At 41.7% G+C, this 14,137-nt stretch overlaps 1 protein-coding gene across 3 annotated transcripts in view; it reads right to left on the reverse strand.

Moving 5' to 3' along the window:
* The window catches only part of Rspo2 (R-spondin 2), a 135,886-nt gene extending 121,969 nt beyond the window's left edge, over positions 1-13,917 (reverse strand). Inside the window, exon 1 of one of the 3 annotated variants that reach the window (XM_032914931.1) lies at positions 12,671-13,917. In XM_032914931.1, the coding sequence (XP_032770822.1) occupies positions 12,671-12,785 (115 nt within the window). In that variant the 5' untranslated portion in view covers positions 12,786-13,917. The remainder of the gene's footprint in view (positions 1-12,670) is intronic. The other 2 variants (XM_032914940.1, XM_032914924.1) reach the window with 2 other exon arrangements.
* Between the last annotated feature and the right edge of the window lie 220 nt (positions 13,918-14,137).

Raw genomic sequence — 14,137 nt, forward strand, 5'->3', positions numbered from 1 at the left:
AANNCNATGTGGTCTCTCTCTCTCTCTCTCACACACACACACACACACACACAAACACACACACACACACACACACACACACACACACCCCTATTATCTGAGCACTATCAAAGTTAAGCCAGGAGAATCAGAAATTTGAGGTCAAAAGGGACTCCCAAGTACAACTTTACTTGAAAACAAAACTAAACAAAATAAACGAAAAATATAAAACTAGTATCCACGGTCTCCAATCAGTTGAAACAATTGTTCCTCACAGTTCCTTGTCTTTATTAGTAAATTCGTCCTGTCATTCCTACTCACTGCTCTGTTTGTATGATCAGTCACCCAACATATTCAATGTCCTCACACTCCACAAAACAACAGCTTACATACAATTTGTCTTCAGTTGAATCTCTAATAAGATATTGCTTCAAATAAGACTAAAAGCAGAGGCCTCCCCCCATGCCAGAGGATCATCTCCAGTGACTGCCAATCCATTCTTCATCAAGTACAGTATATAATTACAGTAAAATATACACTGCTTTATCTAAACAGCCTCTTTTTATCTGTTTTGGGTTTTGTTTTGTTTTTTCTTGTTTGAGTAAATACATTTATTTGTCTTCTTTTGGGCCCCTTCAGAACATTAAAAGTTCTCTTTAATATGTAGATACGAATGCAGCAACTCATTAAGAAAGCCAATATCTATGCTCTTCTCTTGGGCACATATTTCTTTATGAGTGACTCCCTCTTTCAGTCCTCACTTTTAAGCCTATTTCATTCATTTAATAAAATTTCAACTCTGTTTCAAAATAAAAGCCACAAAGAAGCATTCACTCTACAATTGCTAATTAGACAAAGCAAGGACAAAATAAATCTCATTACTTGTCACAGAGAGTAATCTAAACGTCCAAACAGCTCCTTAATACATCATGCTATTTTAAATTGTAGTTGCTAATCAATATTGGTCAAGTACTTATCTTCTACTCTAATTACCTCATCGAACACAGTATTTATATGTTACCAGCTCATGCTGGTTACAGCTCCAATTCTTCAAATTGACATCAATAACACGTAAGAGCTAATGAACATGACTTCTCTATTCTGACCAAACATCTAAGTGTATTACTTAGTTCTGAAGATCACATTGATGATGTCAGCATTTGGAGAACACTTTAAGAAGCAATTTTGGTCCATGTCTTCCATTCAGAATGGAAAGTCTCAACATCTGTGTACAAACAGTTGTTAGCAAGAATGCATACGCAAGTAACCATGAGGTGCCACATGAATTCAGTTGGCCACATTCAAACTTATCCTGCAAGAATGGTCCTTGAACATCCTGCATTTGTCAATTACCTGCTCAACACATTCCCATAAGGGTTCCTGTTGCTTGGCAAACAGCAAATTCTAAAGTCGGCATGTTTAAGTGTCTCTTTAACTAATGGGTAGTTTTCTATTTTGTTTAATGGATAGTTTTCTAAATGTCAACATTCATCTTCCTCCATATGCCTAATGTAACTTTAATGTTACATTAACTCAAAAGGGTTGAGGAATTTGAATTCTCTCCCCTTGATGAGCCTCATGCAACTAGAGATGATTATCTTGTTTCTGCTCTTCTTTTCCCTAGGATTGACTATTGCTTCAAACTTTTCTCTCTGAATTTAACCAAATTTGAGTGTTGGTGCACAGGTTGAAGTCACATAAGACTAATGCTCTGACTTTCATATAAAGAAGCAAGTATATCACACAAGGCCAATCTACAAGGAGTCACTTTCAAGCTTTCTATTAATTTTCAGATAATGTGTCTTAAAGAAAAGGACTTGGTATGATTCAGTCAAGAGTCATATTGACTATGGCACGACTTGCCATCAGGAGTAGTCAAACATCCCTTCCCAACCCCACAATACACTAACCTCAACCAACCCACTAATAGTGACTTGGGAATCTGCCAAATGTCCACTTTGCAGACATCAGTGGGGGTTTGCTGTGCTGTTTTCATTTTTCCTATAGGGGGTCTCCTGATACCAGCAAAGTTTCTTCACCATGCTATGCCAGAGAAGGAGGGTAGCAACAGATATCAGTGAAAGAAAAGCTACAGGAATAATAATTCTACCTCTTCTCCATCATTGGGTAGGTATTGAAGGTCCTTGAAGAAACAGAACATTTGAGCAAGTTTGTTCATCCAATTCACTGAACTTAAGATATTTCTACCATCTCCTAACACAGCCCAGAGCTAGCACCCAAGAGGCCCTCACAGTAACCTATAAGCCTGACTCTTAAGCATGCATGCACATACAAAGAGAGGGGATGTGTATATAAGAGAGAAGACACCTTTAAAACATCAAGAAAAAAGCGTCAAAATTAGCTTTAATTTGTCAAATTATTTATGTATATGAGAGAGAGAGAGAGTGTATGAGTGTGTGAGAGTGTGTGTGTGTGTGTGTGTGTGTGTGTGTGTGTGTGTGTGTGTGTGTGTGACTGAGACTGAGACTGAGACTGAGACTGCTTCATTTTAGGGCCTACTTAGGTATGAGAACTGGGAGCCTTGACCAAAATTCTTCACAGTTAACTGTACCCCCAGCAAGTATGTCTGAGACAGGGCAGGACATTTGATGATCATCAGTGCCCATGGCATAGCTGAGAACAACAAACATAGTTATCTCAAAGAGATCGATCTTGGCGGGTGTATATGGAATGTGTCATTTGATCGCAGGATATATATACTGCCCTGTGATTCAATTATTCCTCATGGACAGAGCAGATTGGACATCCCAATGGGACAAAGCAAAGCTGGGCTTCAAAGTCTTGCAGATAAAGGAGGTGGGGAAGCTACTGTGTAAGGTTACACTGACATAGCATAAATCTGTGTACACTGCAGACTAGCTCTGAGTACCAGAAAGTGTTAGAATACATGTGAGGAGGAAAATGAGGTAACAGATACTAAACCCTGACTTACATTTTATTACCAAAGATGGGGAAAGTACACGTTTTAAAAAAAAGGTAAATTTTATATTTTCATATAAGAGTAGATGACCATTTTCAAGTACTAAAATATGGAGGGTAACTGTGTATGTATGACAGATCCATGTCTAAAGATTAAAGAGAATTGTGAATTTGGACTCCTTTAGGCAACTCCAAACTTTATCAACAGCTTACATTTTTAAGCATGCACTTTAACTGAAAACATTTAAATAATAATTTTAAATTAACATTTCTCTAAGAGGGAATAGAGGCTGATGTTTAACTGCAAACCAGGACAAATTCCAGCTTTGATATCCACGTCACAGGCATTAAAACTGTAAAGTCGGTTTCTGGAGAGAAGTTAAGAACCCAAGCCAAAGCGCCTGGGAAGAGTTACAGCTGAAGCACTTTGCTGCTTTCGTTCCTCTATCGAATGGCGTCGAGATAATCATGTTATCAGCGGAGAAGCAGAGCAGAGCTGCCAAGGAAGCAAATAGGTACAAATTCTACAGAACCCTAAGAACCAGGCAGGAAAAGAGTGCAGAGTGTGCCCTCTATTGGTCTATACATCTTAATTGCTGAAGTGGTCGGTTCACAACTTGTATTTTTCCCAGCAACAGGTGGAGGACAAAAGCCACCGTGGTACAAAAATCATTTACTTAGTGGGCTGATGCAAAAGTTAGGATCCAGTGTCAGCGCACCATCCCAGACTGCAGGAATAACAAACTCTAGCTCTAAGCATCCCGCAGACAGAGAGTTTGATGCATCTGCTCATATTGTCACATCTAGTGCTCCAAATCACTGACTGACAATTATAACAGAATTTTATATCACAGTAACCATCTCTCTGTAAACAGAACGGATAGGTAGATATACCTTGTTCCTGGGATAAAATTAGATCATTTGAGGTTTTAACAAAACCTTTTACATTTAGTATATTTTATAAGCTCTCTAGATGTATGTAGAGTTACCAATTATCATTTTTTAAATCCAAAAGTGTTAACTGTGTTGGTTTCAATGTCGCGTCCTCGGGAAGGAACAGCCTTCTTTAAGCCTTGTTTTTTGCACACCAGAAACTGACAGAAGACAGGAGGGCAGTGGACATACAAATTAACATGTACACAGAGCTAAACTCCGTGGGAATTTGACAGCACCATGGGCAGCTCATATCCCTGGAATAGGAACCAGAACTTCTGTGAGGCACCGTTCCTTGTCTTTATGCAGACAGGGGACAAGGGTGCTTTGGAAGAGGTGTGTTCACTTAAGGAGGTCTTTGCTACTATTATCTTTGAGGAAAGACACTGACTATGCCCAAGTAATTATTTGCTGTGGCTTCTGATCTGGCCTTATGGTAGATGTGCCCTAGTGAATGACTAAAACCTCTCTCAGTAATGAAAGCTTCTAGAAAACAAAATTCGCATCACTATGAAGCAGCCATTAGACATGTTCATTAAGGTTTCTCCCCTATTCAATTAACCAACACTTCTTAAACTATTAAAGGAAAGAATTGAAGCTTGTAGCACTTGGACACTTTAGGGAAAGGCCTAGATCTAGACTGCCCTCCCTGCCCCCAAAGGAAATAAGTTTTGTCTCTCATTTCAGAAAACATACAAAAGCCAGTGCTCCTCTCCTGAACCCCAAAGTTATCACCTCTGCTCAATGGAAATGTGCTGAGCAGGAAAAAGCCTCCGTGACAAGTATTCCTTTGTCTATATATCATTAAAATAGAGTGACTTCAGGTAAATTATAAGTGTTTTCCTCAAATGACAACGTTAAGAAAAGCTATCTCTAATTTGTTCCACTACACACTTTAGAGTAAAAATACTTTAATAGATTTCTCTATTCTTTATTGATTATTCTGATTATAATGTGTGCATAACCATAAAATACACGCCACTACAAACGTATGTGTAAAAACAAATGCAAACACAAGTGCATATATCCGTTCATGGTCACATGTTCTTGTTCTTGGAGTATTAGAAATAAGTTGCTATAATTCATATATCAGAGATTGGTGAAAACATACCAATTATGCAAGTTTTTACTATGACATGTTTACGGTCCCTTAATTACTCCAACTTTTACTTCCAGTTATTTAATCTCAGTTCTTTATTAGTATAATTATGAGGTATAAGACATTTTGAGACTAATAAAAGTCTGTAGTATCCAAACTTTTAGATCAAAATTAAAATTTATTTCCAGTTTTTGCGAATATTTATATAACAAAAAATGCTGATTGATTCAGAAGTGTCCGTGTCTAGTTATAGCCATGCGGTTCTTAACAATTCACTTTAAAATTCACATAGTCTCTTACTAAGCAGCTCATCAGCCTTATCAAGCAAGCCCCTCCTCCACACAACAATGAAATGCCAGGATTCTGAAAGGAACTACATAATCATACTCCACGTAGTCTTTACGTATCTATGAAGGAATTTGACTTCTCATATACATGAGCATACCTGTGTCTCTCAGAGCTATGGTTTTATGAATGTATTATATCAAAGTCACAAGTATCAAAATAAGGATTAAATGTTTTTGCAGTAATTTATCTAGTGTATTAGTATGCATGCCTTTTAAGAAAGTGCCTATCTTTCAATTACTTTCTCCTCGATAATTTCTTCATTTCTATGAATAAAGTATCCAGGGTGTGCAAGTCCACTGTTGCCCCTTTCTCTAAAGAGATGTTTTTAGAAATATAGGCATGCCTGCTCCAGAAGTAGCCCTACCCTGTCCCTAAGCCAAAAGCCACTAAAGAAAAAACAAGCTATCATTTAAATGACAGGTAGGCACTTGGATCCACATGCATATGCTGACCTACTGAGAATTTGAGACTTACAGTGTTTACTGGCTCTTAGACATCCACAGTAGCAATGGGACCACAATGGGCAGGTGAGCATTAAAACTTGAACTATGTGTAAAACACTAACTTTTTAAGTCACCAAAATTTCCTAAGGACACTCAATGAAATCTGTTCAATAACTATATGTTTTACTCCCATTCGTGTAGAGAAGACTCTGTTGGGAACAACCAGGATTGTGAAGATGACAAAGGCCTACTAGGTGTAGCTTTTCTGCAGAAGTTCAAGGTAGGATAGCACGCACTGCAAGTTAACCAGAATAAGGAAGAATATAAGGTGCACTGAGGAGTATCATGAAAGGCTAAGAAGTTAAATCGGTACAATGTCACTGGGCCTCAGAAAAGGTACTTCCAGGAAGGCCATCCAGAAGCAATGGCATTGTACCTTTCAGTAAACCACGTGAAGCAGAGTTTAACTATGTGATGCTTTAGGAGGCTGGGAGGAGGGAAAGAGCGTACTTCGATTAGAAGGGGAGAACACGGGCTACCATATAAGAGATGCTAATACTGACTTTGATATGAGTAGATCTGTGGCTGCGAATGGTGCCCATGGCAGTGTTCTAAAGGACTAGGGTATAGAAAACATAATGCTCTTAGATAAGGAGGCTATGAGGTCCAAGACAGGAACTATGCTTGGAAGATACATTCATGAAACATAAATATATCTAAGGCATATTCTACAATAAAGGATAGCTTATTGTAATGAACTGATACGGTTTTTAGACCACGAGAGAAGTGTCAAAATGAGACCAAAGCTCACAGTTTTAACAGAATCCTCGTGACTGTTAATCCTCGTGAAACCAGGAACACAAGCAAAGGCATATATCCAGGGGAGAGCCATGAGGAGAAAATAAGTTGTCAAGCCCAAGTTTACATAAAACACTTATCCAAGTATCAGTAGCTGTTGAGAAATCAGAGTGCACTGTAATCCGAAACCTAAACTGAAAAGCTGAGGACTAAAGTTAAAATTGGTCGTGGAAGCAAGTGTTGAAGAAAAGGCATGGAAGGACAATAGAGATTAAAGGTTACTAAGTAAGAGGTCCCAGCTATTCGCAATAACAACCAATAGGAATGTACAGAAAACTGGAACCAAAACCTACATTGTGGTGTCACTGGATAGAGGAAAAAGCCCCCACTGGAAAAAAGAATAGGTTATCTTCCAAGAGATAAGTAATGGAGGATCAAAGTGATGTCACCAGAAAAATATAGAGTACAAATGGCCATCACGAAAACTTTTATCTAGTCTGGCAAGATGATTCAGTGGTTAAGAGTACTGGCTGCTTCTCGAGGGGACCAGGGTTCAATTGCCAGCACCCACATGAGAGCTCACAACTGTTTATAACTCAGTGTCAGGGGATCTGCATTCCTGGTCACCAGTTACACACACATAGTACACACGCATACATGTAGGCAAACCTCCCATACATGCACATAACATTAAGTTAGAAAATTATTTGTTTGGCTGGTTTGTTTGGTTATGGTTGGTTGGTTTTCTGAGAGAGAGTTTCTTTGTGTAGCTCTGACTGTCTTCAAACTAGCTCTGCAGACCAGGCTGTCCTTGAACTCACAGACCTCTGACTGCCTCTGGAGTGCTGGGATTAAAGGCATGCAACACCAATGCCCGGCCTACTGTAAAATTAATTTAAAAAAATGACTTCATCAACCAACCTCTGTTTTGCTGTTAAATAAAAGTACTGTAAAAGGGAAGACCAATAATCTTGACTAGAAAATCCTTTCAGTTTAAAAAGGATGGAATTAGAAGTCAGACTGTAACCAAACGCAAAGTGAATGATGCCCACAAGATGACCAAGCATAGAAAGCAGAGAAGGAAATGAAGAGAAGATTGGACAGTGATTGGACAGTGAGGTAACTGAAGAAGAGAAGGCAAAGGAATGCACGTGACCTGTGGCAGAGCAGTCGCTTATGAGAAGTAGGTGGCCAGCGAGACAGGACATGAAGGGAAAGGTCAGTGAGAGAGATTCGAGATGAACATTATAATGACATATATCTGTGGAAAGGCCATGACAAAGCCCTTCATTGTGCATGCTAACTAAAAACATAACTCAAAGCAAAACTTTGGGTTAGCAGGACTGCAGAACACCTAAAAAGTCAGAAGGGAAGAAAGGTTCCAGAGGAGAGAACGGAGGCAACAGAGGAAAAAAAGATGTAAAAAGCAGTCAGTTGGAATAAAAGAAATAAAAGAGTAAGTAGCCTGGATAATCTATGAACTGGCCGGTTCCTGAATAAATCAGGAGGTAGGTTTGCATTACGGAATGAGAAGTGTCATTTCCAACTTGTGATTGCTGCAATATTGGATGCTGTTCCGGGTTTGCTTGAAGAGCAGATCAAGTAAGCCAGAATGAAATGGAAGGCTAGGAGAACGTCACCTATTCTGAATCCTTTCCAAGTGTCAGTGGCAAATAAGATGTTGGTCTGAGCTCGGCAATCGCCTGACTGCCTTGTACTGGTTAAAACACTGGCTGGAAAAACCGATGCAATTATGCTGCAAGCGAAAGCAGCCAATGGGCATAGGGGGCTGGGGTGGGGGTGAAGGAAAGAAAAGAAAGAACATGTTTATGTCGAAAGTTAAACATCACATCAACTTTTCTGAACTACTTTGGAACTTAAAAAAAAGCAAGCATACATACAAAATGTATTTTGAAGCTTTTAAGTGTAGGTTAATATGTTCCATGTGCTAGTTTGTACTTTTGAAAGAATACTGGAAGAAGTAAGCCATTATTAAAAAGTACTTATAGGAAACAAATACCTTTAAATCTCTTCATTAAACTATAAATGACAAACAAACTAATTTAGTTCTGTGCAGTGAAAGAGAAATTGTTTGTCTTTTCCTCCAGCCTCAGCGGCCAGAAGCACACCACACAGTTTGTGATATAGACTTCATCTTTGTAGAAGAAGCCAACAGTAATTTTGTGAGCACAAGAGGTTACGGATGGAGGAGTGCGAGAGGCTTCTGAGAGAAAAGGTTACAAGCAACAGCACTTGGAGTGCCACGCCCACCAGCCACACTAGTTACAGGTCCCTAAGCCTGGCTGCTTTGGAGCGCTTCCTCAAGAAGTCTCTACTCTAGGGCCATCCCTGACTCTGCCATAACCAAGCTGATCTGAAGAGTGGAAGTGGTTCAAGATTAAGCCACCATAGCCCAAACTCAGGAAATTCTATGAGATCATAATAAAGTTATATTTTATATTTTCAGTAATTCAGCTAAAAAAAAATGTGGCTTACAATCACTCCATAAAGTAAGTAAATACAACAACAACAAAAAAAAAAATACAAACCATTTAAGAATAGAATTAAATCACAAGAACCCCAGACAGAGAGAATCATGGTTAACAGTAGCTAGTAGGGACAGAGATAATCGTGGTTAACAGTGTTAGTAGGGACTGCTTACTAAGTGAAGAGGAAAGGGCTAACAAATGTCAGTAGTTACTTTGCAGACAAAACATGAGTTGCCAATCAGCCTCCCCAAATATCAGCACGTGTGTCCCTTCTACAAAGATATGCATTCTTAGCACTGTGTTTGTGCCTAATTAATAAAATTGTTTCAGCTGGGCCCTATTAGTGACCATTAAATGCACTTTATGAAATAAGGGGAGAAAACCCAGTCACAGTCTACGATGGTCTTCACGAGATAGTTTTGCCCCAAAGTTGACAAGGTTGAAATTTTATTTTCTCAATCTTCTGGCTATCTTTGGAATAAAACACGGGGCTAAAGGATACATTTGCTCTCTATTTCAGACTGGATGCAATTGACTTTAACTGACTAAATGATCTGATCTCTGCCAAGGATTTTATTTCATTAAGAAAATGATATTAAGGAGCATCTGAGATCATGGAGCAGACTAAACATAATGCCAAAGGAGTTCTGAAAATATGCCGCAGTGAAGGTTTGATTATTTGCAGATGGAATACAAAAAAAAAGAAGAAGAAGAAGAAAAGAAGAAAATCAGGTCCCAGGGGCAAGCCTAACCAATCCTGGTGCCATTGCTGCCTGCCTGCATCAGAGCACTGAGCCAAGGAAATAACTCATCTTTTATGCTATGACACCTCTTTTTCTCTTTTTTTTTTTTTAAGTAGCAATCACTTTTTTTTCCTAGAAGGGTAATATTTAACTGCCACTATGCAAAAACAAAGGAGCAAGGGGAAATGTTGGTACCACAATAGGCTCTAGCATGTCAACTGTCAGTATTGACTCGATTTGGCTGGTAGTCAGGCATTCACCAAAAAAAAAAAAAAAAAAAAAAAAAAAAAAAAAAAAAAAAAAAAAAAAAAAAAAAACCACCACCCACCAAACCTTAATTTAAATCAATGTCCTTTGGAAAAGCCAATTGTTTGGTATGCACAACAATTGGTGTAGGATCAATCAGTGGACATGAGATCAATTAAAAGCAGCTTAAGTTTGTGAGGAAGTACAATTCACACAACTTGAGTTAGATCTCTATTCATTTCAATATGTTCACAATACAGTCCCTTAAGCTTCCTTGCAGGGCAGAAAAGCTACTATGACCCTGCGATGTCTAGCCGGTCCTTTAAGTAGTTCCACTTTTAATTAAAAACACAGTGCACCCTTTGTTGGCATAGATAGTATGGTCACTTTAAAAACTGTAGTTATTTCAGGCATAAACTTGGGATTCAGGAAGAGACATCTGTTGAGGGAGAGAAAGCCAGACACATACTTTGATAGGCGTTTTTTTTTTTTAAACAGCCATACCAGTGGACGTGGACGTGAAAGCCTTCAAACTGTAGGAATGACAAGGTTGCTTTGGCACTGCTGTTCATTTTCTAAGTGGGTTTTTAAATGTCAGAGCTGAGAGTGTGGATGGCAACTGATGCAAGAGATTCTGCTAAAGCAAGCTCGGAAACAAAATAGGATGTGATTCAGATACCCAAGAAGAAAAGCACAGGCAGTGAGCCTGGGAGATGGACCTATAGGAGAGACAAATGCATGCAGTATCGCTCCTGGCCGCAGGGGTGCTGTGACGCCATTCTCCACCAAGCAACATCTCCGAATCCAGACAATGCCCTTAATTCTTCTCCACTGAACCACAGGGGCCAGCAGTGTGAATCAGAAGTTCACCACCAAATTAGTAAGTCATGTAATAGTCAAGAATGTGCTAAGGAGTTTTAGAGACTTCTGTAGTTTGCAAACTTTAGGCACTGTGGTATTTTCAACAAAACTGATTACAATTCCAGCTTTAAAAGTGACCATAGCTTCTCCAAACACTGTGGACCACAATGTAATAATAACAATAATAATAACAATAATAATAATGCCATGTCAGCCAAGCAACACCTGAAAATAATAATGGCATGGAGAAAGAACCCTGTTGAAAATGGTGAGAAGAGATGGAGAGTCACTTTCCAAAGTTAGGTAGCAATATGAAACTCTCCCAGCTTTTGGAGAGGAGATTCTCCATGATTTTTTATATGTAGTAATCTGAGAGAGAGAGAGAGAGAGAGAGAGAGAGAGAGAGAGAGAGAGAGAGAGAGAGAGAGAGCGCCAGCCCTCAAATGTCAGAAAAAAGACTGGAGGTAGATATACGTGTTCTTTATAATAAACCAGAGATGCATATCAACAATAAAAAACACTGGTTCTTCAAAAGTCGCCCATCATGTGTGATCTGAGACTTTGCTCAGGAATAGGCCAAGTTCTTAGCTCATGATAAAAGCTTAATGCCCCTCAAAATGCCAACAACAACAACAACATTGGTGTCTCCAAAAAACAGCTGCAGGGCCAGAATCCTTATCCAAGCAGAGACATTTATAGCCTGGTAAAACAAAGTCAAGGTCTCCAAGCCTCATGACAAATCCTACCAGTGTAAAAGATCAGATTGATGGTCAGCGGATTTTCATCAGGTGCTAACAAAGGCTGTTGGGAAGGGCCCTGCGCTGGTACTTCAACACTACGCCTGGGTGGTGCAGTTTATGTTAACGTCCCTACAGAAAACTTCCTTGTGTCTGGCTCAAAAATGCATATGGCTTAGCCACTGCCCTCCAGTAACACTGGAAGACAGGAGTCCAGAAATATGAGCACACTAAGACGAATTCCCCGAAATCTTTCTGGAGGCTTCCATCTGCCTTCACCCTTCATACAAATGATGGAGAAAAGTGAGCATTTAAAAAGACTCACATGAATCTCATTGAGGAAAAAACCCGTCCCTGAAATTGCCGCTTTTAAGGAAACAAACAGGGCAATGTGGGCTTATTTTTAACAAACATTCACGCTGCAGGGGAGAACTCCCGAAGAAAGCCAGAGCGGGAGTCGCTACTTAATTCATTAAGTTCCCATCGCTTCTCAGGTTCCAGAAAAGTGGAACAGTGTTGCTTTTTTTTTTTTTTTCTGGGCAACTCAGATTCTTCCACACAACTTGACATTTCTCCCCAACAGGCCCCTCGCGCCACACACACACACACACACACACACACACACACACACACACACACACACAACCAAGCCAGACCATGTCTAAAATTATCTGGGGGCACTCGTGGGTCGGGAAATTAAAGACACTTGGACTTCGAGGAAGACGATTAAGACGACAAAAGAAGAAAACTAGAAAAATGGATGCCACATAAGAAATATGATCCAAAGGACAGTTCAGGAGAGGCAGCATGGCATAGACTGTGGACCTAGGATAAACCCCTGAGCGCTTGCGAGAGGGAAGCCCAGCACTCCAAGCTCCCATTGCTTCTAAGGTCTCACCGCGCCTACTAGGAGCAGAAGAAAGCTTTCTGTGGAACTGTGAATGGGCAGTTATAGCCTACACAAAAATTGGGGTGCAGAGCACAGTCCTGTCCCTCGAGTTCCCAAAGCCTAGACGTGAATAAGCACTCCCACCTACTCAGGAACCCCACGCACCTTCAGGCGAGCGCGACCCACCTCGCTTATTGCGTCTCCATCGGTTGCCTTGGCACTGGCTGTAATCCATACAGTTCAGAATGATGAGCGCAAATGAGAAGAGGCAAAAACGCATCTGGACGGTCGGGCTGGGGAGAGACACCTCTCAAAAGTCGAGGAAATGCTGGGCTCCTGCAAGGAGACAGTGCGGGTCGCGCTCCTAGGGAGGACTCAGAGACAAATGCCACCGCCCAGGGGCTGCAATGGTCAATTTGGCTCGATGGGCATCTCTCCCTCCGCGGTGAACCTGGGAGATGAGGAAAAGAGAAGCTGGGTGGGTGGAGGACCGAGAGAACCCGGAGGAGGTACCTGCACCTTCGCGCCTCTTGGTTTAAAGAAAGGAGGGAGGGAGGACGCGAACTCACTGGCACGACCCACGCAGCAGTTTAACGCAGATGACACAGCTGCCGGCGACTTGGAGAGGAAGGTGATTACAATCAGTGAATTAGCAACCTCTGCCGAGCAGTGGCTTCTGACCCTGGGGAAAGGGCGTTGTGCGAGCTCTGCGGAAGGGAAGGAGCTCTAGAAGCAGCCGCGCGCAGGGCTTGAAAGGGGCGTTCTGACGCCCTTCGCTCCCCAGATGGGCTATCCCAGAGCCGCGGCACCAGGTGTGGATCGCCTACCGTGCGCTCCTGTCTCGGGCTGCACGGCGTGCCTAGGCGCGGCGCTCCATCCCAGGCTCGGGAAGCGAGCCGGGCTGTTTGGTCAGCACGTGGGCTCGGAAAAAGTTTGCGGACACCCGCCGGGAGCTCTTGGCAGCTTTGGGAATCCGCCGGCTGCAGAAGGGTCCCCGGACCCCAAGGGTCTTCGGGGCTAGCGGCGCGTAGCAAAAGCGCGCGGCCGGGCAAGCACAACCGCAAGCGCTGGGATGCTGGGTCTCCGCCTGCGAGAGCGATTCCAGGCGAGGGGCGAGTCCGCTCTTCTCTTGGCGTCCGGGTCCAGTCGCTGCTCCCAGTGCTCTCTCCACCACCACTTCACAGCTGAAGTTTCTCGCTGCTTGAGCTAGGGGAGACAGAACACTGCCCGGGAGGCCGAAGGGATGTGGCCAGCGCACTTTCCGATGGAGATGCACAGAAGCTAAGGCTCGGGATGCTTCTATAAGTAGGTGGTGCTGTGGTCCAAGACATCTAAAGCCAGGCTGCCTCAGAGTTCCTGGGTCCTAAAGCCAGAAACGCTCCGGTTTCCCTGAGGTCCTAAAGAGCACTGACAGCATACAGAGAGCTTCCTGTAAGAAAAATAATGCTCACCAGGCTCTCCCAGAGGGATTGTCTAAACTGGAGAGTATCTAGGGTGAGAGATATGGCCTGACCTTACTGTTCACACCCAAGACATCCTCTCTCGAGCAATGGGGTCGTTTCCCACCTTTCCAACTAGCCTTTCTCCAGAAGAATCTGATGGGGAACTGAAGATACCTTCTACTTTGCACCA

The sequence above is a fragment of the Rattus rattus genome, chromosome 1, assembly GCF_011064425.1.
Source record: "Rattus rattus isolate New Zealand chromosome 1, Rrattus_CSIRO_v1, whole genome shotgun sequence".
In the NCBI taxonomy this organism is placed as follows: Eukaryota; Metazoa; Chordata; class Mammalia; order Rodentia; family Muridae; genus Rattus; species Rattus rattus.